The 27,303-nt window shown below is 39.1% G+C and overlaps 1 protein-coding gene across 1 annotated transcript in view; it reads left to right on the top strand.

Annotated features, from left to right (window-relative positions):
• The window catches only part of DENND1B (DENN domain containing 1B), a 244,302-nt gene that overhangs the window by 79,657 nt on the left and 137,342 nt on the right, over positions 1-27,303 (top strand). The window contains 2 exon segments of the mRNA XM_021064483.1: positions 20,078-20,127; positions 22,702-22,821. Of these exon segments, the coding sequence (XP_020920142.1) occupies positions 20,078-20,127; positions 22,702-22,821 (170 nt within the window).

Here is a 27,303-nt window from a genome sequence, read left to right as displayed (position 1 = left end):
TGATTGTCTGTTTAATCAGCGTGGCAGTAAAACAGTCAAAAGTGAATATAGATAGCAACACAATTGGATAGTTCTTTCATAAGTGGGGAACTTTTGCATCCTGCCCCTTAAATGATAGAAGACATAGTAAAGTAGGTATCAAGTACAGAGAATTACTCTGTTAAGCCACAGAATTTTGGCCCTCTCAGGGGCACACGGAAGCAAGAATAACTTTTCATGTTGTAGGCAAAGGCATTATTACCTAGTAATCCAAGGAAGCAAGCCCATCAAAATTGAATGAATTTTTTTTTTTTTTTTGTCTTTTTAGGGCTGCACCCGAGCCATATGGAGGTTCCCAGGCTAGGGGTTAAATTGGAGCTATAGCCACCAGCCTACACCACAGCCACAGCAACACAGGATCTGAGTCGCATCTGTGACCTACACTACAACTCACAGCAACCCCAGATCCTTCACCCACTGAGTGAGGCCAGGGATCAAACCCACAACCTCATGGATCCTGTTTGGGTTCTTTACCACTGAGCCATGATGGCAACTCCCACCTTGAGTGAATTTTAGCAGTTTTCATGGCTTCTTTTCAGCCAGGTATTACCAAACATTTTAAGTTCCCTTCATTGCGCTCTCTCATATTCAAGTACAGACTGACACTTAAAGACGTAGCTCAGAGATCTGCAAGGTCAGACTCATTTCATCATCATCACCATCATATTTATGTGCTTTGTGTTAACATGCGGTGTTTTCATTTCTAATATACTACATTCCCATAGTTATTACATAAACACCTAACATCACATAAATAGCACACATTAAAACTAGCCCTTCACCATCTTCAGTGAGTCCTAAGAATATAGAGGTAAAAAAGAAAAAAAGCCCGAGAATCACTGTTTTAGGTTAAACCTATTCTTTGAAAATAAAAACGTATACACACTTGTATTTATCGGACACTATTTTTCCTAGTGTCGTCTTAACCACTCCTGCTAATTATAACTTTTGACCTAAATGTCTGACTTCTGTTTCACAGAAGAAGAAGGAAAAGAAAAGCACTCGGAGTGGGGGTGGATAACCCAGCACCTGGTGAGCTGCACCTTGCTTTATAGACCTCTTAGGAACAGTCAGTCAGTGCATACACATTTCTCTCCAAAAGCCAATCAGAGCAGAGCTCCTTTAATTTATTAAAAATTTTTGCGAGTTCCCTTCGTGGTGCAGCGGAAACAAATCCGACTAGGAACCGTGAGGTTGCAGGTTCGATCTCTGGCCTCGCTCAGTGAGGATCTGGTGTTGCATTGAGTTGGGGTGTAGGTTACCCACATGGCTCGGATCCTGCGTGGCTGTGGCTGTGGCCTAGACCGGCGTGTACAGCTCCGATTCGACCCCTAGCCTGGGAACCTCCAAATGCCGTGGGTTGGCCCTAAAAAGACAAAAAAAAATTTGTAAAGGACTTTATTTTTTGGAGTCATTTCAAGTTCACAACAAAATTGAGAGGAAGATACAGTGATTTTCCATGTACTCCCTGCCCCATATTTGCATAGCCGCCTGTGTTTCCAGCATCATTTACCAAATGGTGTTCTCTTTACCAAGGAGTGTACCGTAGGGTTCACTCTGTTGAGCTGCTGTTGTAGAGTCTGTGGGTTTAGACACATGTATAATGACCTCTCTGTCATTATCCTATCCTGCTGTTCTTTTCTCTGCCCTAAAACGCTTTGTGCTCTGCCTGGTATTTACTCCTTCCTGCCCTCCCCAGTGCTGGCAACCACTCATCTTTTTATTGTTTCCATAGTTTTGCCTTTTCCAGAATCTCGTATAGTTTGAATCATACGCTGTGTAGCCTTTTCTGACTGGCTTCTGTCACTTAGTGATATGCATTTAAGGTTCCTCCATGCTTTTTTATGGCTTGGTAGCTTATTTCTTTTTGTAGCTAAACAAAACAAAACAAAACAAAACTCCATTGCCTGTAAGTACCACAGTTTATCCATTTACTTACTGAAGGGCATCTCAATTATTTCTAAGCTTTGGCGTTATGAATAAAGCTTCTGTAAACATTTGTGTGGAGGGGTTTTAATTTATGAGGTTTTAGAATCCAGTTCATTGATACTCTCCAAAGATAGAGAACCATTTCACACTAACTCAGTAAGAGCAAAGGCCTTTCTGATTTATAGACATACAGACTCACGGACACCAAAGGTTTTGGCGATATTTTTAGGTGTACTTTACATAGTGAACAGATAATATAGGTATGCAAGAAGCCAAATAATATATTGTTACAAGCAATGCTGTATTTTACAAAGGCCTTTTTATATTTTGCCAGATACTGAGCAAGTGAACTTAACCTAGGCAATTAGCATGTACCTAAAGCTGCCTTAAAACTATTCATTGAATACTTTCTTTACTGGTCTGGCAACATAAGGCTGTAAACAGAAAGACCTGTGGTCCTGGCCTTCCAGGAGTCGTCTTAGGGGAGGAAGCTTGGTCTGGAACTCAGAAGTGAACTAATATTTGTCTCTGCTTCTGACTTGAATGTGTGACTTTAAGGAAGTCGTTTTTACTCTCTGAAGTTCAGTTCTCTCCAGTGTGAATGGGGCATGCAGGTTGCTTATTGTTTTTATAGTATTTGCTTTTACACGTACTTGCAAGAGAAGGCCAGGTGTAAAACGTGCCATGAAAGTTACTAGCAATGTGCAGGGTGGAAGTTCTGGGAAGGGAAACATCACATTTAAACCAGCTAAGAGCTAAGCCATTAGCGAGCAAGAGGACGTACATAGCAAGCGTAGACTAATTTTCTGGTGGTGCCAGTATGTAGTGTACTTTTGGCAGTCTCTAGGATTGAAAGGCTTGAGGAGGGACGGTTACGTTTAAATAGAGTAGCAAGAAGCCGCTTTAAAACAAGAGATTGAAGACAAAAGCTAGAACCACTTTCTGTATCAAGACTTAGCAGAGATGCAAGATGGCAGATACCACCTGAATCCACTCTATGCATTGTTTTTTCTAATGCTAGGTACATAAAGATAAATATAACACGTTGCCAGCTCAGCAGGACCTCACAGTCCAGTGGAGGAGAGACAGTTAATTTTGGACGTGCTGTAGCACCTATGTAAGGGATGTAACGGTGGTTGCGGTGAGGTTGCTGCACAAGCGCAGGTGGGCGGGTTGGGTGGATGCAGGGGTGAGATACACCTCCCTCCCTAAGATCAGCAGAAAGAAGGCAAACCGGTGTCGGGCTTGTTGATGAAAGAAGGTATTCTGGGAAGACTCGGTTTCAGGGTTGTTGAAAGTACCTTTGTTTCCTAAATTTCTTGATTGTCCTTCTTACCCTAGAGTGACTTGAGAGAAAGGGTAATTGAGAGAGGAAGGTTTATCCTGAGATTCTAAACCGGTCCTGCCTCCTTTATTGTCTCTTGCTTCCCCAAGCATTGCTGTCCGTTGGGACGCAGAGCAGTGATGGTTGAACTGGCGTACTTGAAAGGTGTGACTCCTCATTGGTCATTTCTGGGATCGAGAGTTATCAGAGAAGAACGTAGAGGGTACCACTGCAAAGAAAGCAGTTTACAGGCCTCTGAGCTGGTGTCGGAAGGGCATTTGGGAGGAGGACAGTTGTGACATTGGTTGCGTGTTTTGCTCGCATTCTGAGGTTCCTGGGGTGATGCTGGTGGTTGGGAGGAGGGTGTGGAGTAGTCTCTGTGCTACTGAGTGTGTCCTTAAGGTTGGTCCTCTTTTAGGATAAGAGTGGAGGAGGATACTGTCATTTATACTTAGGGTAACTATGGTGCCCTGTTGTGTTAGAAAGGCAGAGCGAGAGTTCCCGTTGTGGCTCAGAATCAGACTAGGAACCATGAGGTTGCAGGTTCGCTCAGTGGATTAAGGATCTGGCGTTGCCAGAGCTGTGGTGTAGGTTGCAGACGTGGCTTGGATCCCATGTTGCTGTGGCTCTCGCGTAGGCCGGGGCTACAGCTCTGATTCGACCCCTAGCCTGGGAACCTCCATATGCCGTGGGAGCAGCCCTAGAAAAGCGAAAAGGCAAAAAAAAAAAAAAAAAGGCAGAGTGATGAAATTATTTTGTGATTTGAAATTGAAGTAGAGTGATAGCTCAGAGGCAGTAGAATTTTACTAGGTTGAAGTTTGAATTCTGCCTGTTAAATACTTCATGCCATCAAACCTGGGTGGACATTCAGCAAATGAGAGGCCTGTCAAGTTCTCTTTCTGCACTGCCCTGCTTTTATCCTAGGTTTCATTCTTTCATTCCCTTTTTTTGTGTGGCATTTCTGTTTTTACTGCCTGTTCCAATTATTTTTCCTTCTCCTCCTTTTTCTTTACAAAAATTAAAAAAAAAACAACAACACTTTTTGTGGTCCAGTTCTATTTATTCCTTGACCTTAGCTTGAAAATTAATCCTTCTTTGAAGGTTCTCCTCCTTCCAAGGCAACCTGTCTATACTTCTATAGCCTCTTGGGTTTACCTCTGTGTTTTATAGTTATATTTTTTCCTTCTTCTTCACGTCCTCCTTCTGTGTTGAATGTCTCTATCTTCCCTACTCTACATGCATGCTTCTTGAATGAAGAGGGGCAAAATCTTTTTTTTTTTTTTTTTTTTTTCAATTACCTTATCTAGCCTAGTGGCTGCTGCATGGTAAGGTCTGAATAAATGTTTTTTGAATGATGAAGTGAGTGAATGTAGGTCAGAGGAAGTTGAGTAAACTCATTGTAGATTATTTTAACCTCCTTGGAAGAATAGGAACAAGATAATCTACTGAGCAGAAGAGATGTAAGAGGGTGTGGAATATTAAACTTAGCAAGATTTCAAACTGGTGTTATGACTGATACCATAGAGGTTCATCAAACTCTGAGCAAAAAGATGTAGCTCAGCAGAGGGGGTCAGGCAATGTGAAGATTTAGAAGGTCCATGACTGTTCGTTCATGACAAGTTCCTGACTGGTGGGTTCCTTCTCCCTTTTCAGATTTCTATTGAAGGTTAAAAAAATTAAAAGTTAATTTATACTGACCCACTAGTATGTGCTCCCATGCTAGATGATAAAAAATGCCATTGGAAATGTTTTGAGGAGTGTGCACATATTCCATAATTATTTTTAATTACAAAAATAATAAAAACTCCATTAATTAGGCAAATCTTGTTAGAAACTAAGAAAACTTGGTAGAATTCAAATTGGGAACAGTTTGAATTGACAATTCTGACTGAATAGTAGTAAGAAACTATGTATTATACAGTAATTAAAGAACATTTTAAATCTTACCCTTCAGCTGTATCTTCATAGCTCTTTATAATTGTAGGTAACTAGTTAGGTAACTAATTCCAAAGCAAATATATTCATCACTGTATACAATTGTCTTTTCATGTTTAATAATATCTAGTGATTGGTTGCATGGCTTAGGAAGAATGCCTGTTCTTTAAATTTTTTTTACACATCCATCATTTCAAAAAAGTATTTTTTTAAATAATTTTAAAAGGATTTGGTCAGAATAAATGTAATCTTTGCTGATTTGAAATTGAGGTAGATTGATAGCTGGACATTTTCTCATTTTTGCTTCTTGCATCAGTCATAAAAATCTAAATTATTTGGAAATAATCTATTAAACAGAATACTTTCCAGATAAATTTTAGATATTTTTAAAAATTGGATTTTGTTTTGTTTTGTTTTGCTTGTTTGGATTTGATTCTGTCGTTTTAAAGTACCAGTAGATTATATCAGACACAGGAAAAAAAATTCCATGACATTCTATGCCAACAATTGTTTTTCCACTTGAAAAGAATGAATTGTCTTGAACCATTTTTTCATGTGTGACGTTTTTTATTTCACTACCATTAGTATTATATACATTATATATGAACATATATTTCTGAGATATACTGATTTCTTAGTTTTTAATGAAATCAAATCTTCTAAAGAGAAATGATAGCTGATTTAAGAGAATTATAATCATATCATGATTGTATACTTTGTTTCATATTCCAAACATTTTACCAGTGGTCTATCTTGATAATCCTAAAATATCAATTATTTCTTAATAGTTTGCTTTGTAGATACACATAGTATTATCTTTTTTGTACCTTCTTGTGTCAAGGAAGAATCGTAGTAAAACAAGTGGCAAGCATGTGGGAAAGGGCTTAAAATTAAATCCAAGATCATCATTATAATTTTATCTTTCTTTCTTCATAGGCAAGATTCCTTTCTTTTGCAAATGCACTGCTAGAATACACAAGGCAAAATGTGATCAAGTTCTTATTTTATCTTCATGCTTGTCGTATATTTTCTGCTGTTAAAATTTTAAATTTTTATTGCAAACAGAGGAACTAATTTGGAAAAACATAGTGATGTTTTAGAAATTTTTCTTTAGAGCTGAGGTATTTATTGGAAAAATAGAGCTATGTAATCTGGCAAACTCCTATTGAAAAGAATATTTTTGCATACATTTTAGATGATAAAATTTGAAAGCTCCTGAAAAAAATGACCTTATTTTTCTCCTGAAGGGCGAACAAGTTTTAAGTTAATGAGCTCTTAGAAATGGAGGGATTTTATATTTATTTTTGTGGCAGTGAAAATGTTATATTCTAACTACACAAATAATTTAGGCCAATCCTAGAAGGTCTGGTATTACTCAGCCACTTACAGAAATTAAATAATAATAGATGATGCAGATTGAAAAAGATAAATGTCGTTTCACAAGAACTTACTTTTTATTGAGCAGGGAACATTTGACAGAAGTCAGTTTGGAATTTAATCTATGAAGGGTTCTGAATCTTGGAGAGAAACATTAGAGTTAAGAAATAATTTTTTTCAAGGTAATGTAACATTATGGGCTAATGAATCAGAAGCAGCTCTTTAGAAATCAGGAAGAAAAAAGTTACATTTAATATGGGACATGAAAGTCTCTGTTCTAGTTCAAAATGTTACGTTTCACATTTTTCTTTATTGTTATCTTAAACAGAAGTTAAAATTAGTTATGAAATAAAGGCTGGAAACAAAAGTAGCATATTTTCTGATGTTACTTGGTGGAGAAATTAAAATCTTTCAAATTGATGTAATGTCAGTATTAATTTACATGGAATATGTTACTTTGAAGTAATCTTGATTCTTAATTGTATATTGCTTTGAAAATACTTTCAGGGAAATTTCTTTTTTAGGAATAGGTATAAGCTGAGGGAGACTTGTGGGTTATAGGAAATGTGAAACCATAAATGGCCGCCTTACCTTTTTATTTAGTTATTTCCATTTTCTCTTCCATCTTAGTACATTATTAATAGTAAGATCTTTTAAAGTAATAGTGCCAGATTGTTTACAAGTGTTTAAATTTTAAGCCTGAAGTAGAATTGGGGAGAAAAAGTAGCTATGATGGCAATTCACTATTAAAATTTTGAAGTTTAAAAAATGTCCTCTGTTAGCTGAAAATGTTGAACTTGATCAACATATGGTACCAGCTAGCCTCATCCCCACCCGTTCTTTTGTTATCTTGTTATTGTTCTAAGGCTTAATGACAGTCATCAGCCATAGTTCTGGGTGTGGGGGTTAGTCCACCCTGGGGAGAAGAGGAGGAAACAGCAGTGTGGATTATGGAAATATGGATTGATCTAAAAAGAGACCCCTTGTAAAAGAATGGGGCTCAAAGAAGAGCTAGGAAAAGCTGAAGAAAAGATGATGGAATATGATGTGAAAATGATCATTTGAAATCTTTCCTTTCATTCCCAGCTGCTGTGTTTTGGAGAAAAGGCAGGCATGTGTGTGTTAAGGAAGAGCTAAAAGAGGCCAGATGAATGGTGTTATTTATTAGATATATTTTCATTTTGAGTGAGATAAATTATGTGCATTTTAATAGCCTTTGCATATGTTAGACTTCTTAAAATCTTAAAAGACGTAATGTTAGGTATATTTCATAGAAATCTTTCAAGTAGTACTGTGACATTTGATTAATGTTTGGTCTTTAAATAGACCTAACTTCAAAAATTAACTTCCTGGTTGTTATATAAGAAGTATTTTAACTCAATTTGAGGGTGAATATTGTATTTAAAATATGAATTATTTTTCGTTACTTTTATAATTCAGCTATTCAGATACATAGTTAACGTGTTTACTCCTTTGTATTTTTCTAGACCAAAAATTGCAGCTGGTCTTGGTAAGCTAGCACGAAGTGGTAAATAACATGCCTCTTTATCCTTAGCCTGTTTGATCAGAGGACAACAATGCAGTCTAGTGGTCATTTTTGCCAACGCAGACACAGGGTCCATGTGGTTGTAACTAGTTTCTGATGTGCTTGTGTACAGTGAGAGAAGGGTTGTTGCCTAATTCCAAAGTTGGGGAAAAGTTAGATTGGGAACGAGTTCGCTTAAAAACATGCAAATAGGGCGTGTGGGAGGAGCTATTGGGGGAGGATGGTATTTTCAGTTTTGAGGGATGTCGTCTAAGTAGGATGTCGTCTAAGTAGGAGGAAGCCTTGGACTGGAGTTTAGCAAAGTGTGGGATGTGGCTTCGCACAGCTGCTAAGTAGCAGAACTGGGTTCTGACCCACCCCTTCTGGCTGGAGAAGCCAGGCTTTTATCCATGGTCTGTAGCCGGGAGAACCAGATTCCCCGTGGAGAGCTGAGGACTGGGGACACCAGTGGAGAAGGCTCCGTGGAGCAGCCGGAAGAGGCAGGAGGGGAGCTGGATGAAGTCAAGGCGCTTCACGTCCAGGCGGGGGCCTCGTGAGCAGACCAGACCCCTCGGCTCCCTCAGTCGGGGGCTGATCCCTGCCGTCCTTCAGCCCCACGACGCTCATGCATTAGATGAACGGAGTGTTACACATTGCAGAAGTCAGGCACGACACGGACTCTTGAGTGGAGAAGTTAGTGATCACTGGTGGCCCCGAGCTGAGAAGCCACCGCAGCAGCAGTGACACACATGCCGAGTGTGCACACGCTGTGAGAGAAGACCTGTCTCATCTCTGCTGTTACATGAGCAGAGGCTGGACCACATCTACAGCATTTACCTTAGTCTGCTCTTGCAAATAAGCCACTCCATTTTTATAATCACTCTTATTTTTCCATATATTCCAGTGCAGCCATATATTGTAAAGAATAAATAGAAGGTATGAGATTAAAAAAAAGGTTTATCAAGTAACTCTCTGTATATATATTTTTTTCTTTTTTTAAAATAAGCTTTTTATGTTAGAATCATTTCCGATTCACAGAGACATCGTGAGGATAGTGCAGAGAGTTCCCATGTGCCCTTCACCCAGCTTCCCTTCTGTTCATGTTGTACGTAGTGTGGTGCGTATATAGTATATGTGGCTTCTGGTTTATTGAGTAAAATCCTTGACAAGAGACGCAGGAAATTGTGTTTTTTCTTTAAGGGCATTTACGCCAAAGTGGACCAGACTAGAAATGATCAAAACTCATTGCTATTTGGTGAGGCTTGTTTGGTGGCTTTCTCTGTGTGAAAAGAACCAGTGTTCCCGGTTGAATTTCTCATCGAAAGAGTTCTGCATTACAAGAACTAAGACCAAGTTGGCACCTTTTCTTATAATCTCAGCAAGAGGCCAAAGATTACATCAGCAGCGAGTGTGAACTAAATTTTTATCCCAAGAGGTGGATATTCTCTAATGGGTGGGGCAGAATAAGTTTGCAGAATATTTCTATTCAGAATTTCAAGAAACAAATCATTTAAAAAAAGACCCTAGATTTCATTGTAATTTGATGTAGTTGTGATTTTCACATATTTAAAATTATGAGCATGTACATTTTTTAAAAAGAAAAATCTTGTATAATTTGAGATAACCTAAAAAAAAAAAATCAACAGTTCTTGAGTCTTGCTTGCCAGCTATATTTGAAGAAGGTTTTATTTTAATTACTAAGTACTTAGTTCCTGCATTAAATTGAAGGGGATAAAAACGTCTCACAAACTTCATGAATAGAATTGCTGAAGGTATGACTGATCCGGGGTGTTTACCATCTGAGCCACAGTTTTCCATGTATTCATCTGACCACGTATAAGGCAGCTTTGGCCTAATCTGCAGATTCCTACCCTTGACCCTGAGATAATTAAGTACTCTCTCCACCCTTAGTCCCTCTGTTGTTAGTAACCTTGTTTAACCCCATCGTGCCTGTGTGACTCAAGTATTATTTCCTTGTTCTGGTATGATCCTTGTTCTGATATGTGACAGATGATTTTGTTTCAGATTTTAAATAATATGCTTCGGGTTTAGTTACTTGGTATTTTGCTCCTCTGTGAGAAAGAATCTTCTTAAGTCCTTATTCGTAAGTCTGTTGTTTGAAATACCTTAGATACATGTTTTTAGTGTAAATGTAATATTTTCAGTGGTGATGAACAAGCAGGGGCACAGGCAGCATTGCTTTTTTGCCCCAGGACTTAATTTCAAGGGAACAGAACAGCCCAGGGCAGGTGAGACTCACATTGGTGCCTGTGTATCATCCCATCCCTCCCCCATGATTTCTTCTTGTCTCGGCCCCCTTTATTTTTTTCATACGCCAAGTTGAACTTTGGTTCTGAAGTGTACATGGACAATGTCCACCAGATAGAGACCAAACAAACTTCAGATTTAGGCATCTGCTGACTCTGTTTTGGAACCTACATGAAAACAGAGTGGAAAAAAAAGTGTAGCTTGGGGAATAATGGTTAGAAGCTTCAGCCTGTCAGTTCAAATCCTGCCCCTGACATTTGCTAGCTGTATGACTTTGGGCAAGTTACTTAGTCTCTTTGACCTCTTCCCCCTGCTACTAACCCCCCCCCCACCTCCGCCCTGCCACACATGAAAGGGAATAAACCACGGGTTGTTGTAAGGGTTAAAAGATAATATATATAAAGTGCTTAGGTCAGAACCTGGCACAGAGTAAGCAGTCCTTTTATCATATCTTTATTTAGGAAAACAATTGGGAAGAAGGCATACAGACTCTTCAGTCACATTTCCCTGCCCTGTCTACCAAGGCAGACTGATTCTGATGGTGCTAAAACAGTGTCATTTCACATGAACACCACAGAGTTTGTTCAGAGCATGCGTGGTGTGCCAGGCACTGGTTAGGCATTAGGAGAACTCCAAGGTTGAACAAGCCCGCAAAGATTTTGGAGACCTGTTAGTTCTGATTGACTTGTCTGTCTAACAGCTAACTAGGACTTTCTGGTTCACTGCTGACTTTGTTGATCTCTGGTGACCGACTTAATGATATATTGTAATTATAATACCAGAAGCGATTGAATGCTCTATAACCTGCAACTTGATATAAATCAGTAGGAAAATGAAATGATTTCATAATTTGGGAATATTATAATAAAGTTGCTTGTTGAAGGGACTATAAAATATGAAGAATTGGCATTCCCATCGTGGCTTAGCAGTTAATGAACCTGACTGGCATCCATGAGGACGCAGGTTTGATCCCCGGCCTTGCTCAGTGGGTTAAGGATCCGGCGTTGCCTTGAGCTGTGGTGTAGGTCACAGACGTATCGCAGATCCCATGTTGCTGGGGCTGTGGCGTAGGCCGGCAGCTATAGCTCCCATTGGACCCCTAGTCTGGGAACCTCCATATGCCATGGGTGTGGCCCTAAAAAGAGAGAAAGGCAAAAAAAAAAAAAAAAAAAAAGAAGAAGAAGAAGAAGAATATTGTCCATAAAATGGACAGTAAAAGGGTCACGTCTTTTATTCTTTCCATATCTTTTAATCAGTGCTGTTCCCTTTCTTGGTCTTCATCTAGGCCAGATTCTCTTCCCAGAGCACCAGACATTTTATCCACCTGCCTCCCCTGCCACCTCTCTTTTACTCCTGTTTATATCTTAATTTCGTGCCTTCTCTGAATTCTTCCTGCAGCTGTCTAACTTTAGGCTACAAGCACTCATCTCGATTATTCTACCCGATTTTCCAGCCTTCAGTCTCGTCCTTTTAAAGCCCATCCTACACACTAGAGCCAGAGTGATCTAAATTCAGACCCAGTCGTGTCCCTCCTTTGCTCTAAACCCTCAGAGCGTCCCTCTTTCTCTTGGGAAGGGTGACCATGATTTATGGTCCAAACTGAGTTACTTCTTGATTTTTTCACTGCTGATCTGTGTACGTGGCCATGCCGATCTCAAGTGTAGAGTGAGGAGAGTTTTGACAGATGCTTACGTCTGTGTAACACACATTCCTTTCAAGATATTGACCGTTTCTGTCACTCCAGGAAGTTCCCTCGTGATGCTTCCTGGCTGTCTCCCATGCCTGCCAACCCGCTCCACAGCCCCAGGATGCCTCATTCTGATTTCTGTTACAGTAAATTAGAACTTGGACACTTTTGAGAGTAAAAGGCGTGGCCGTTGGTAGTTGCGCTGAGGAGAGAGGTGTCCAGTGCTATGGGCACTGGCAGGCATGGTTTCCCTACTCTCTGCGCCACGTCTTCAGCTTCCTAATTGGCCGAAAGGCCTTCTGCTAGGATCAGTCTCCTGCTGCTTTCTCAAGCCACATTCTCTCCTCACCTCCTCAAACTTGGTGCATGTTCTTTCTCATCTCCGGAGCTTTCTGGACCTTATAATATTCTTTCCTGTCCTGGGAAGGCCACCCTGACCTCCCCTCTGCCTCCCTTTCCTCATTCTGTAGCCTGACCCACTCCTCCTCCTCTCTTTGGAAAGCCTTCTCCCCTGGGACTTGGACTGCGCTTCTCCAGAATCGGACTGTGCTACCCTCCTCAATTTGGTTGACATGGTTTTTTAGGCTCCCTGCTGTTTTTCTAGGCTCCCTGCTGTATTTCATTTTCCCACCAGTGCTCGTATTACATTACATTGTGATAGGCTGTGATGGCTATTCACACATTAAATATTTGCTGAATGAATATATGTAAACATCTTAATTATTTGTATAAATAAGTTCATGTCGAGTTTGTAAATATGAGTTAATTCTGATTAGAACTCATGCCTGTTTAAATAGTCTTCATAGAACAGGTTGAATTTTATAATTGTGTAATTATAATTTAATTCTTCAAGGTGAAGCCTCCACATCAGTAATTTGACAATCGGTTATGATTTTTCCAGTCTTTTAAAAGATACCATGGTTCTCACTTCTAGGTGATCTTAGACCCCAGGGCCTTCAGGGCCTAGAGAAATTGTTATTAAGTGTACTGTTGCCCTCAGAGTAATGGCCACCTAAAGATACATTTTTCTTTTTCTTTTTTTTTCTCTTTTTAGGGCTGCATCTGCCGCATATGGAGGTTCCCAGGCTAGGGGGTCTAATCAGAGCTACAACTGCTGGCCTACACCACAGACACAGCAACACCAGATCTGAGCCACATCTGCGACCTGTGCCACAGCTCGCGGCAACGCTGGATCCTTAACCCACTGAGCGAGGCCAGGGTTCGAACCCAAAACCTCATGGTTCCTAGTCAAATTCGTTTCTGCTGCGCCATGTCGGGAACTCCTAAAGATACATTTTTCAAACACCCTAAAGTGTAGGGTCCCTAAAACGGAAGGTTCTGTTGTTTCCCAAAGTATGAGACAAACTGGATTCCTATCTGGTTTATCCCAGGATTCACTATCTAGGGGAAATTAAGCAGTTCAAACATAATTGTGAATTAGGTTCAAGGCAGAATAAAAAAAAAGGGGGAGGGTAATTGTAATTTACTTCTCTGGAACATGTCATATCCTTGTTTCTCATCCATTACACAAAAATACAAAATTTACTGTATGACTTACCCTGTGAATCAGACCATTCGCATGAATGTCATGACAGAAAGATTGCACATGATCGAGGTCTGAAGAATAAGAGAAGCAAAGCGTATCAAGAGCCTGGCAGTATGCAAGACTGGGGGAGAATATAAAATAAATGTTAACAAAGAACAAAGACAGAGTGACTCAGAATTAAAGGAAAGAGGAAACACAGTCCAGTAATAGAGGGCAGTGGTGGAAAGAGGACGTGTTTCCTAAGGCACCTCTGCCAGTGCCTTACCCAGGACAGTGGAAGGAAAGGCCCCTTTGAAGTGGTGCAAGGACGCAGGAAATACTTCCATTCCTCACGCTGGCCAGAGCCTCCTGTAGACGTGGTAATCACTCTTTATTAAGTGGATTGATAAATATGTATGTGAAAAAGGAATTTCATTTACAAACCCTCCCTTAAATGAAAAATGTCTCTTGGCAAAACTCTTGGAAGATATTTTTAATACAAAGAAGTGGCCAGTCTGATAGCCCAGAGTGAGCTCCTGTACATACTGAAATCATCACATGTGCACAGTGTGTGATTTTGCAGCAATAGCAGAGTTCACTTCTTTGGTGTTTGATTAAGCAGAAGTAGTTGAATATATTCAAATCTGTATCTATACCCATGTGCACCCATATTAATTAAATAGTTAAACATCTTCCAGGGAGGCAGATAAATTATTCAGTATGATATTTTTCATCATTTTTTTATCTCAGGCTGTTAACATTTTAGCATAGGTCACTGGACACAGGACCTTCAACTATCGTAGTGATTCAGTAAATAGTTGTTAAATAAATATCTTAGTTTGAATTCATATGACACTCAAGGGTTCTTAAAACAAATCAGTAATTAGTATAAGAGTTAACAGTTGTTAAGGGGGTTTATGTGCCTGACATTGTCTAATCATTTTACATGGATTTTTAACTTAAGCCTCATAGAAATCCTCAAATAAATCCTTACTTAATCCTACGAGATAGATGCTGTTTTTTCACGCATTTTCTAGAGAAGGGAACTGGAGCACATAGCTGGTAGGTGGCACAGCCATGTCTGAGTGTTAACCCTGAACTCCAGAGCCTTCTGCACTGACCACTGGGATTTGCCGCCTGCACCGGTGCATGTGCCTGTTTTCTAGGGTCTCCTCTTCATCCTGAAAATTAGTAATCCCGTTTCCTTTACTCTTCACAGCATCTTGCATCTAGGTTGGAGTCATGGTAGGGATCAGTGGACTGGCTAAAAATTGAAGCATTTTTCTAGTTATCTTAATTCCATTTATCTTGATTTAAATGACTGTTTGAAAATCATTTTTAGGTACCGTGGTATCTACAATGCAAATAAATATTACAGACAATGCTCTATTTTATTATATGGGTATTTCCTTTGATAGAAAATGTTATTAGTTAAAATAGAGACGAGTAAGGCAAAGAGTAAATATATAGTGGGAGGTTATGTGGTTATTAGAGGAGCAAATGGGAGCGCTCCTAGGTGGCTTTTTCTTAGATGGAGTGGGATAATGGTTATTCATATCATTGATTAAAAGTTAGTGTTAACCTAGGGATAAAAAGTTTTTTTTTTCTTCAAAAATTTGAAGGTAGTTTGTAGTAATTTTTTGATGATAAAAACTTTGGAAACCCATATATATACATACATACTTTCATGCCTTTAAAATTCTTCTCTTAGAGTTCCTGTTGTGGCTCAGTGATTAACGAGCCCGGCTAGTATCCATGAGGATGCAGGTTCGATTCCTTGTCTTAGTGGGTTGAGGATCTGGCATTGCTGTGGCTGTGGTGTAGGCCAGCAGCTTTAGCTCCAAACTGAACCCTAGCCTGGAAGCCTCCATGTGCCATGGGTGTGACTCTAAAAAGATGCACACACAAAAAATTCTCTTTATCTTAAATTAATGAAGGAAATTATTATTCCTTTTTATTTGCCAAGTACACCACCTATTAAATTGTAAGTATATGTATTTTTGGTTATGTCAGTCTCCCCTGTTTTGTGTCCAGGCTTTTGCATTGGCTTTTTAAAAAAAAATTTTTTTTTTATTACTCAATGTATTTATTACATTTATAGTTGTACAATGATTTCATTGGCTTTAGATTAAGCTAATGTTGACTCAGAGGTCTCATTACCTAAGACTGATATACCCAGGACAACAGTCCTTGGAATTGGCATTTCAACAGTGCAGTTCTTTTTATAGCAGAAATATATCTGTAAATGTAAGTAACTTCATGGCAGTTATTTAAATATTCCAACAATAAAAATTAATTCTTAATTTTTAATAGTGAAAAGTAACTTGATCAGAGCTAACAGTCTAAACACTTCAGTGTCAGAACTCACAGATTTACAGTGCTTCCTCTAATTTAAGGAAGGAAGAAAGAGAACTTCATTTCTAACTGAAATAGTATATAAAAGTAAAAACCCACAGCAGTCCCACACTGGTCTCAGCTACTCCAAGAAGTTTCCTCACTCCTAAGAGGAGCCTCACAGGAAGCTTTTCATGGGATATTGCAGTGTCTTCATGTGCGCTGAGCTTGGGCAGCTCTTTTGTGACCACGAGTAGAGGTGGCCAAGGACAAAGCCACCACCTCAGGACAGCAGAGTGGGAGGATGAGAGACTCCTGGGCCTTGAGGAGGATGTCGAGTCTGTCCCCGCATAAGTTAGCTCATCACTTCTTGCAGTGCAAGAATGACCACTGCTTGCATACAGCAAGCACCCTTAGCTGACTCAGTTAGTCTTGTTCCTTATTTAGAGATGCTCTGAACCAGGACACCTAGCGTAGGCAATCAGCTATGTCTTGATTCTTGGGCCTTCTTATCTTCCTTCCAATTCCTCCTGCCTTCCCACTGAGAACCTTGGAGCAAAATAGTTGTGAAATTGAATTAAGAACGTGATGAATGATTGATCGTATATGGGGGTGGGGACGGGGAGAGGTCTAGGTAGCTACCTTGTGCGAGGTTTGGGTAACTGGGCAATTGTGCTGCCGTTCTAGCTGATAGGGGGTAGAAAACCAAGAGGGTGACTTCAGCTTTATTCATCCTGAATTTGAGGTGTCTGAAGAACCTTCAGAAATTGATACTAGAAAGTAGTTAGAAGTACAGTCCTTCAGTTCACAGAAATATCTAGACTATGAGACAGAGATATTTGGTAGCTGTAGTTGAATGCATGGGTGCCGATGAGGCTGCCTAGGCATGTGTACCTTAGCTGAGTGTGGAGAAGAGGCATGTAGGGGACCTCAGGGAACAGGAGGGGTTCCGTGCAGAGTGGGGGAGGGGCGGTCGAGGAGGAGGAGGAGGGAGGAGGGAGGGGGAGGAGGAAGAGAGGGTGGGAGGAGGACACGGGGACTGATTCTTCTTTATTGGATGTGGAGGAGAATAATATTTGGACCTCAGGGAACAGGAGGGTTTCAGTGCAGGGTGGGGGAGGGGCTGCCAAGGAGGAGGAGGGAGGGGGAGGGGAGGAGGGAGAGGAGGGAGAGGGACCCAGGGACTGATAGTAGCAGAGGTGTACCCTTTCCTCTCAGATTTTCCTCAGACACATTCTGAGGCCTTTGTAGTGGCTGAACTTTTATCAGGAGCCCACCTTGACACATTTCAGCTTTTTTAAAAAAGTAGATTTTTCAGTGCTCCTTTCCTCTCTTGTTTAATCAATTTATCCTGCTCAAGGAAACCTCTTAACACTAGCAGTTGTACTCTTTTCTCTCTTCCAGAATCAATTTGATCATAATGTTCATTCGTACAGATTTGGGATGTAGGAATAAAAAACCCCACAATGTATATACATTTTCATCAGTCCTCGTTTTGGTCATTTATATATTTTCTATTTAAATGTGTTGTTTTTAGGGCATATGCAGAGATATGTGTTATTGCCCCTTGGGTTTTGCGCTTCATAATTTTATAGTCTATCTCTTTCTTTTTGTTACTTGTTTTTAACATATGACATGTTAAGTCAGTGTGTTCTTTTTGAATGAAAATAAAATATTTTAGAGAATTAAGAGGATTTTGAGAACCCAAATAATTTTTCTTGCCTGAGGAAATTAGTTGGGTATTTCATAAAAACAAAAGCCTGTAAAAACTGGAGAAACATAACTTTTGAAGAGTATTGTCTTAAACCTTTCACATAATCTAAGGATGCCAGTCGAGAAGTGTGTGCGTGTCTGATTAAGAACACTGGGTGGTGGAAATACCAGACTTTATGAACACCTCTAATAAATTTAAAAGTATGATTTTCAATTAACATCATTGTTTAAAGGATCAAAAAAGCTACTTGCATGTATCTTATTCCTCCCTTCGACCCTCCTCCTCTCTCTATCTTCTTTTTTAACCTCAGTATGAATAGCACCTGTAATTAAGGAAGAAAACCGAGCCATGGGAGCTAGGTAGGACTTGCAGCTATTGATCTGTGTAAACCCAGCTTATACTGTCAGGGGAGAAACAGTCAACTGCTGAGCTGCTTTGTCACTGACATAAGCTGAGAGAGGATTTTTTTGTCTATACTGTTTATACACTAGTCTATAGACCTGCTGGCTGGTTGAATTTTAAAGAGTGCGGAGGTTTAAAGACGTGTCCCCTGAGGGATGCTGCTGCCAGTTGGGGAGCGGGCCGAGGCTGTTGTGCACAAGTGTGTTGCTTGTGGAAGGAGGGAGGGGAGGGTGTGAACGAGGGAGCAACTCACTGGGAAGCATTCTTCATTTGAGACTTAAAACTGATGGGAAATGTATTACCAGTTTGGCTATACTTGGAAGCAGACAATGGTTTTGAATATGTATCTTTATTGTTGGAGAAATGGTGGGAACAGCTTTGCAGGGGAGTCTCTAAATAGTATTTCATGTGTGTTGTAAACATGGGAAATGGTTCACATTCTGCGGCACCAGCTAAGAATTAGCAATGATCAAATGAACTGTTCTTCTTTGTAGTGAACTGTTTTCAGTGCAGGCAATTTCAGTTATTTCAGGTTTAGCAGCTCTTTCAGTTACATTTAATAAAACATTGTCAGTTTTTTCCAAACATAGGGTTTTGGGCTCACACCTATAAAGATACATGTTCATGAGCAGGCTGGGGTACCCTGCCCTAAAGATAGAAGATCGCTTTTTTATATGATGCTTTTCTTTCAGCTTCAGGGACTTGAGGCTCTTGAAGCTTTCTTAGCTGTTGACATTGGAATTTTACAATGTTTTGTTTTTCATTGATATCTTATTTCAGTCTACCTTTTCAAAGAACACGAGAAGTTCTGCTTTTAAAACACTCAATACCATGTTTCTGTTTAGGGTTTAAATATTCAAAATTGATAATTTCCCTGAATGTAAGTTTTACTGTTTTATTGGTAAAGAGGTAGTAGCTTACTAACTTACTTATATTTTTTTTTTGGCAGGGGGTGACTACTGCATCAAGATAATTTGCTCTTTTTTCTTTTTAATGTGCAGGATCCTCATAAATCTGTTTTGTTTTGTAACATCACCTGGCTTTGAACTTGTATGATAGCATTATCCTCAATTCTGAAGTTTACCTTTATAATAAGAGTTAATTCCAAGTTGTTTTCATTTATAACAAAATCTTTTCTTTTCTTTTTTTTGCCAAATGGCTGATGGATCACTTGCATTTTGTGATGCATGTTAATGATTATGATTTCTAAAAGCTTTAAAAATTATTTTATAATTACTGTAAAATCACTGCAGGTTTCAAGGTCAGTAAGATTATTTTCTATGCTTAATTAAAACGTCGATTTTCATATTAGGCAATTCTAAGATAAAAGTGCAGCGAATACAGGCCACGTTGCTTTACACTTAAAACCTTGTTTTTAGATACACATTTCTTCAAGAGTGTTATTTGGGATAAAACTTGGTGCTACCACTGTTGTATTTACCGAGTTCAAAACATAAATGTGTTTCTTTAGCTGTAGAACATCCTTTTTCTTTCTTTCTTTTTTTTTTTTTTTTTTTTTTTGAATCATTTTACTGTGGGACATGTAGCGTTGTTATACCTCTCAGTCATTCATTCTGCTGCCAACTTCATTCCCTTTTCTCTGCCTGCATTTTAATTGAAACAACATTTATATTTTTGAGCCAGGATCTGTCAGAAGTCCCTGTGGCTAGTCTGTGGTACAAGTAGCAGCAGAAGCAGCTTGCCCATATGGTGCGGGGCTCCTTGTAAAATCCATATGGCCTTGTTGAAGGGAATCCCAGCGGGGAAGTGAGGAGTGTTAATACCCTTCAGGCCAGGCCTTTCCCTCCTGGGGCTTCCGTGGCATTGTCAGTGCAATCTGCCAAAGCACACACTTAATTCCTTTTTAATAATCAATTATTTTAGTCTAGGATCCTGTGCTATTTTTCTTAAGGAAAAAAAAAAAAACAAACTTTTTCCCCCCCTCCTAAAAAATGTCTAACTGCATCTTTAAAAGTATTCTTAACTCTTTTTTTTTTTTTTTAAATTTGCATTTGTAGGAAGTACTCCAGACTGTGCCAAAGTTCTGTTTCCCCTTTGACGTGGAAAGGTACAGTATGTCCATCCTTTAAAATAAACTTAGCCCATCATAGTGAGCACTTTAAAATTGTTATGTGTGTTTTCTTTATAAAACGAAATGTACTTTCCCCACTGCTTCTAACCAAAAAGACTAGAGGTTCAAAATTAAATAAAAATCTTTAAAAAATAATGCTTGAAATGAAGAAGGCTTTTAAATCATTATATCTTCTGTTTTCTCCACTTTGGCCAGTTAGGATTAGCCTTAAGGGTCCATTTCTTCCTTTTGTCCTTCAGGTACAGATTGAAAGCACTAACAGGAGGGAAAAAAAAAAACCCAACATGGTAATATGTCTTTTATCAGAGCCTTAGAATTGTGTCTTTTAAAATTAGATGTATATATCTTCGTTTCTCTCTCACTTCACCCTGATTGAAAAGACCATCTGTGTGAGATTGTAAAACTCATGGCTGGTTGTCTCCCAAGAATAGCTTTATAGAAATAGTGCAATATTACGGAAGGCTGCAGGAAACCCTCTTACCTAGCAGTTTTGAAAAATCTCATTATGTTTGTTTTTTTTCCTGAACAAATACTGAATGAATAGAGCATTACCTGTGTGTAGTTGGACTGTCACAGAATATATAGCCCTTTGAACATAAAAACAGATCATTTATTGTTTTTCATGTGATTTTTCACACCCTGTTAGCAGTTTTTTTAAGAGGATGCTGTGAGGGGATTTTAAAAGAAAATTTATTTTAGAAAACTATTTTTCTACAAGTAAAGATGAAAAAAAATCTACAATTTTACAGTGTTAAAGACAAAGCCTTTTGGATGATGGGCTAATTGATGCTAATAAGTGTTGCTGCTGAGTGATACCCCTTGTTTTACCTCTTTCCTGGGGAATCAGTTGTGTCTGATAAAGTTGCAGATTCCAAATTAATAACAAAGGCAAAATAAAGGAAGAGACGCTATGGGAGTAAATTGTGAACATTGGGGTTTAGAGGGCGTATCAGACACTAGAGGCTGTTCTTGAAGTTTGTGAAAATATTTAATAAATTGTCCCCATAAGTGTCTTTGTTAAATGTTTAGCATTTAAAATGCAGTATTTCCTGACAACAGAAAATGGTTTGTAGTAGTGGTGCAGCAGGAGTAAATAGCATTTCTTTTTACATAATTCCTTTGGCTATTTCAATGCCAAAATTTAGGTGTCGTGGAAGTTTTATTTTGGGACGAGGCCGCAGATGCCCAGTTATTGTTGTCTAATGGCAAGATTATGGCCAGTAACAGGATATGTATTTGTTTTATTTTATTTTATTATTTCTTTCTTTTCATTTTTGGCCACCCTGTGGCGTATGGAGCTCCTGAGTCAGGGATCAGATCTGAGCTGCAGTAGCAACCCAAGCCACAGCTGCAGCAACACTGGATCCTTAATCCACTGTGCCAGAGGAACCCACGTCCCAGTGCTCCCAAGACTCTGCTGATCCTGTTGTGTCCCAGCAGGAGCTCCTGTATGTTTTAAATAGTAATAAAGACTCGTAATGATTGACCCCGAAGTAAGAGTTTTAACTACAGAAACAACCCCCACACCCCCACTACTGAGGAGACAGCTACATGCCTGACAGCAGCTCTGCTCCCCCCAAGCCACCTTTCTTGTCGTCTTGTAGCGACTACCTGCCTTATGTCCTTGCTAGCAGCTCTGCTAGCCGTGCTCCAAGCATTGCTTATCCGTTTCTTTTCTGTAATCTTGTTTACTCAGCTTCTTAGGCAGGAACACTGTCTGCTGGGGGAAGCTGGAGGGCGGGCTGTATTATATGAAAGCTACACCCAGAACAAAGACCTGGTGCTCAGACTCTGGAGGCAGATCCTCTGAGCCGGCACTGGCACTGAATAAACCTGGCTGTTCCACATCTCCGAGTGCCGCTTGTCTCTTTCCGCTGCCTCTGTTTCGGCAACAATATTGCACCTTACATGGCAGTGTGATACATATGATGGTCGTGTGGTACTTCATTGAACATTGGCTAAAATTCTTTGTAGAAAGCTCTTCTATAGAAATGGGGTTCTTATTTTGTACCTGGAAGTTTATATAGGTAGCTCTAGGAGACAATGCTAAAAAAAAAAAAAAATGCCAGTAGTAATTTGTATGGTACTTTATTGGGTGAAGATGTCAGCAGAAAAAGCAACGTAACAGAAAAGGTGGTGGCTGCCAGTAGATTCTGAAGCAACACGCTTTGCAGTCTAAGCAGCCTTAGAGCCACCAGGAGAAGAGAGGATGCAGGACAGCAGACTGTCACTCTCACTGTTCCGTTTAGTTGTATTTTCAGAATTTATGGAATATTTGATAAGTACTTTTAAGCATGTGATTCCCTTGTAAGGGCTTAGCACGTGCTGGATTGCTCAGTTTACCAGGCATTATGATTTAATTTGGTTCTTGATTCATGACTTAGTTTACACGTTCCACCCTCATTTTAGTTTTAAAACATCATTCTAGCTTTGAGAACCACCTGATCAGAAGGGCAAAAACAATGCCACGTACAAATGTGTTCTTGCTTTGACTTTTCTTTAGACAATTCTCACACAAGGCTAAAAATGTCATAAATTACTGTATTTCAGGGTGTCTCAGAATCAAGTTGGACAGCACTTTGCCTTTGTACTGACAGACATTGAAAGTAAACAGAGGTTTGGATTCTGCCGACTCGCATCAGGAGGCAAGATTTGCTTATGCATCCTTAGGTGAGTATTTGCAGTAAAAAATAAAGTCAGATGCACAGTGAACTAGCTGTCTTTCTTTTGTACTTTGTTATGCTTGAGATGCTTAAAAATATGCTTATATATTCTTTAACTTATTTTCTCTAAATCCAACTAAGCTGAAAAATAATTTTATTCACTTTCTCTATGTAGCATCAGCTAGGTTTAAAGATTTACCAGTACAGTAGAATTTTTCTTCAAAGAATTGACTCTTTTAAGGATTCATTTGTGTGGGTTTACTTTTGAAGAATTAAGATACGAGTTCAAATAATGTATGTTTCACATAAATAGGATGCAAAAAATTCGATTATATTAATATGTGCTCTTTCCTATCACTGTCGCAGAACTGGGGTTTTTGAAAGTGAATTTTTGGCTTAAGGCAAAGGTTGCAAACTGGCGATTCTGGACAGAAGTGTTGAGAGGTGTTTTATTAGACCAAATGGTGTTTTTAAAAATTTGAGAAGATGTTTCTGACCTTATAAATTTCAGTGAAACTTTGCATTAAGTTCTTATTTCTCGTTGCCTTTGCTAGAGCTGGTCTCACTCTCCCAGCATCATGAGCTAGAGCTGAGCAGCAGTGTCTGTGTCACAAGTCCGTCCCGCTGCCACCATCCCTGACTGGTCAGCCCTGACTCAGCAGACAGCTGAGAGCACGTCTGCGTGTGGACCTTGGGTTTGAGTTGTGGTGCTGAGAAGGAAGGGTCCTGAAAGTTACCTGCCCTTTATATGTCCTGATGACTCAGAGATGTCGATGTGGTCTGTGAGAACAGGACTCTATACTGATGATAATGCAAATATTGGTCAAGCTAGATTCTCTAGAAATGTTTATAGGAAAAGAGAGAACGTTAATTTTAATAATTAAGGTAGGGTGTTCCCGGTTTGTGGCTCAGCGGTAACGAACCTGACTAGTATCCATGAGAACATGGGTTCAATCCCTGGCCTTGCTCAGTGGGTTAAGGATCCAGAGTTGCCATGAGCTGCGGTGTAGGCCTCAAACTCAGCTCATAGCTGGTGTTGCTGTGGTGGTGTAGACCAGTCACTATAGCTCCAACTTGACCTGCAGCCTGGGAGCCTCCAAATGCTGTGGATGCGTTTGGAAGTGTTAAAGTATTACAAGAAAACGCGGGTGTAAAATTGATGTCTGCTCTGTTCATTTGCTGTTTAGCTACCTTCCTAGCATTCCCTGAGGGTTAAGCTGTAAATTTCCTGAGAATATTTGTAAGTAACAGAACATAGGTGTGCCTTTTTTTTTTCTTTCTTTCTTTAAGCACAACTTTTTTGGAACCATTGCATTTTAAACTTCTGTGTTACTCAGAAGCGGGTTTTGCTTCAAGCTGTAGGCTGGTTCTTCTCATTTGAAGCCACTTGTTTGGACAGTGGGAGTGGGAGGAATGGTGTGGAAAGTGGGTGGGTCATCTTCTTTTATTGTGTTTCATTCAAGGGCTGCCCAAGACAAGTTTCTCTTAACAGAAAGACTGGAGCTGTGCGAGCTAATTTTCCTCCATGAATTTTTAAATCTTTTCGTTAAAGAAAATCAAATTTGCAGAAGAGTTTCAAGAATAATGTCTGCGCATGCCCTAAAGTCGCAGTTGTTAACATGATTTTGTTTCTCCCTTGTCTCCTCCACTCTCTCAGTGTATACGCACAACAAATTCTCGGTGTGTCTTTCTCTTATTACATTCTTTTTGCCAGCCCATTTGCGAGTAAGTTATAGACGTCATTTTCTGTAATATTTCGGTCTGTATTCTATAGCTTACCTCACTGCTTCCAAAGTGAGTTCCTGATGCTCATAATTAAAAAGTCTAAACCTTTCTCATTGTTTTGATCTCTTCATATGCTTTGAATACATTGAAGCTATTATCAGTTAGCGAATAGTTATTACATTTCACAATAGTTTCTGTAGATGTGCTTGTAGAATAAACGGCCTTAGAAATTTCTGTTGAAATTAGGAGAAGCCATCATGACTTCAAATATTTAACAAAATTATGAACTATAACTATTTGCTAAGTGATTAAAAGATTAGTATAATGTTCATATCTCCAAACCAGTTGCCATTAATTTATAGGAAGCAGATTCTAAAGCAGTTGCAATAATGAAGTTATTTTTGTGTGGTTCTCAAACTTGTATGTGTGGAAGACTACTTGGGTGTTCTACGAATCTGAGTTAAGAATAGTTTTAGTTGCAGAAAAAATAATTCTACTATATTCATGTAATAAAAATACAGAAGTAAAGTCATCTTTGCCAATAGAGAAAACCTTTCACAATAAGCATTACTGGTCATTTTATATATATATATACACACACACACACGTATATATATATTTTAAAAATAAATATTCCTTGTATTTTTGTTAGTTGATGGTGCTTTATGATAGATAAGAAATAGTAGGTATCAGTGCTTTATGAAAAAGTCATGGAGGAGACCCTTAATTTGAGAAAAATTCTATCCTACAGCTTATTTTTTCTTAGAAAATTTAAAAAAGCCTGCCATCATAGATGTTAATGGCATTTCTTAGTTGTTATCCTGGAAGGCAGTGTGATCATAAGTAAGGTGTTCTTTGAAAATAGCCAATTTAGAGACTATCCAATAAATTAGAGAAAAGGGAATTAAAATATAATGAAATAGGAGCCGCTTATTCACAAAGTTGGTATGGGTAGGTTAATACCTATTTTGAGGTGTAATCAATGTACACTTGTGCATATAGTTTTGGCAAATCTCCGTGACTGCTGTAGTGAGAGGAATGATGATGTTTGGGTCCTAGTTTATCCGTGGACTACACCAAGTCTTCATTGCTTTGGAGTTGAACTTTAGTGGTGTTGGAATGAAGGATGAAGCTCTAAATGTACTAGAGGAAAATGTTCAGTTTTAAAAACTGCTTAGCTGTGCGAGCCTTCGAACACCTCACGTTGACTCCTGAACCCCGCAAACGTGGCATCTTTGACTACATAATGATGGCAACTTTTCTTTGGTGAGAGACACAATAACGAAATTTGAAATACCAGCAACAAACTGATAGGAATATATTTACAGCCACTGTAGCAGATTATCACCACAGTATGTAATAAGCACCTCCAGATGAAAAAGAGAGAGAAGAACAACCCAGTAGAAAAAAAGAAAGCATCTGAATAATATGTTCACAGAGGACATTGTGAATAACATATATACCTATGAATGATGCTCAGCCTTATTAAAGGCAAAAGAAATGAGCATGGTAAGGTGGGCAGAAATGAAAAATTAAAATAAGCATGGGGGAAATAGAAATTTCATGTGCTGCTTGTAGGACTGTAAAATGGTATGATTAAAAAAAAAAGATACAATTTTTTTTCCTTTTTTTTCGTCGCACTATGGCATATGGAAGTTCCCTGAACAGGGGATCACACTTGAGACACAGCTGCAACCTACACCACAGCCATAGCAACACTGGATCCTTAACCCATTGCACCACAGTGGGAACTCTAAAATGACATGACTTTTTGAAGGGGAATTTAAAAATATCTATCAGATTTTAAAATCTCGAAGTCCTTGACTCAGTTCTAAGAACTTAGAACTCAGGCATATTCCCCGTGGTGAGCAGTTAAGTGTGAGCAAAGTTGTTTATAACCAGGTTGGTAATAGCAGAGCATGGGACGTAGGTGTCTCTCAGTAGGAATTGATTAGGTACTTGGTGGGACCTTCCTGATCTTTTCTTGTCTCTTTTCTTTCTTCATGGATGTGTTGTATTCCCAGTGCCTACAGTAGTGCCTGGCATGTAGTGATCTCTTAACAGATATTTGTGGAATACATAAACTAATGAATTAACGACTAGGACAGTAGAATATTATTTATCTGTTAGGAAAAATTATGCACACAGATGCGGATTCGGAGAAAGGTTTATGATGTATTGTAAAAATGATGAAAAATTTCAAGGTAACATTTATAGTATGTTCTTATGTTTGTAAAGAACAGGTTATATGTATGTAATTGTGTATATATTTAAGAAGTAGTTGATAACAAAGATTTATATATGAATACATAATTGTATATACTTAGAAAAAATCTAGGAAGATAGATCTTTAATTTTTTGACCTTTATACCCTTCAGCATTCATCTGCTTTTTGCAATGAGCAGAAGTGATTTTAATCCATTTTTCCCTGCTCTAATATTCTGAGACGTCAGAACCATACACAGCATATTAAAAATCAGTGGGAATTTACCCGTACCATCTTTTGTCAGGTAAAACATCAGGACAGGAGGTGACCCTACCAGCGTATTTTAGTCAGGGCGCTCCAGAGGCAGTCAGTTGAGCCCTGCTGAGTAGAGAATTAAGAAAGGGAAGGGCACGGATATTTCATTCTACACCCCTGAAATTTTGAATCTCTGTGTAAAAGAAGGATCTTTGGGAAAGAAAAAAAATATTACTTGTGAGGCAACTTACCCAACAGTACTTAAAGCCAGATATTAGTGTTTTTCTGTAATTTCAGCACAAA

This window comes from Sus scrofa, chromosome 10 (assembly GCF_000003025.6).
Source record: "Sus scrofa isolate TJ Tabasco breed Duroc chromosome 10, Sscrofa11.1, whole genome shotgun sequence".
In the NCBI taxonomy this organism is placed as follows: domain Eukaryota; kingdom Metazoa; phylum Chordata; class Mammalia; order Artiodactyla; family Suidae; genus Sus; species Sus scrofa.
This window is presented reverse-complemented; position numbering and strand designations above follow the sequence as displayed.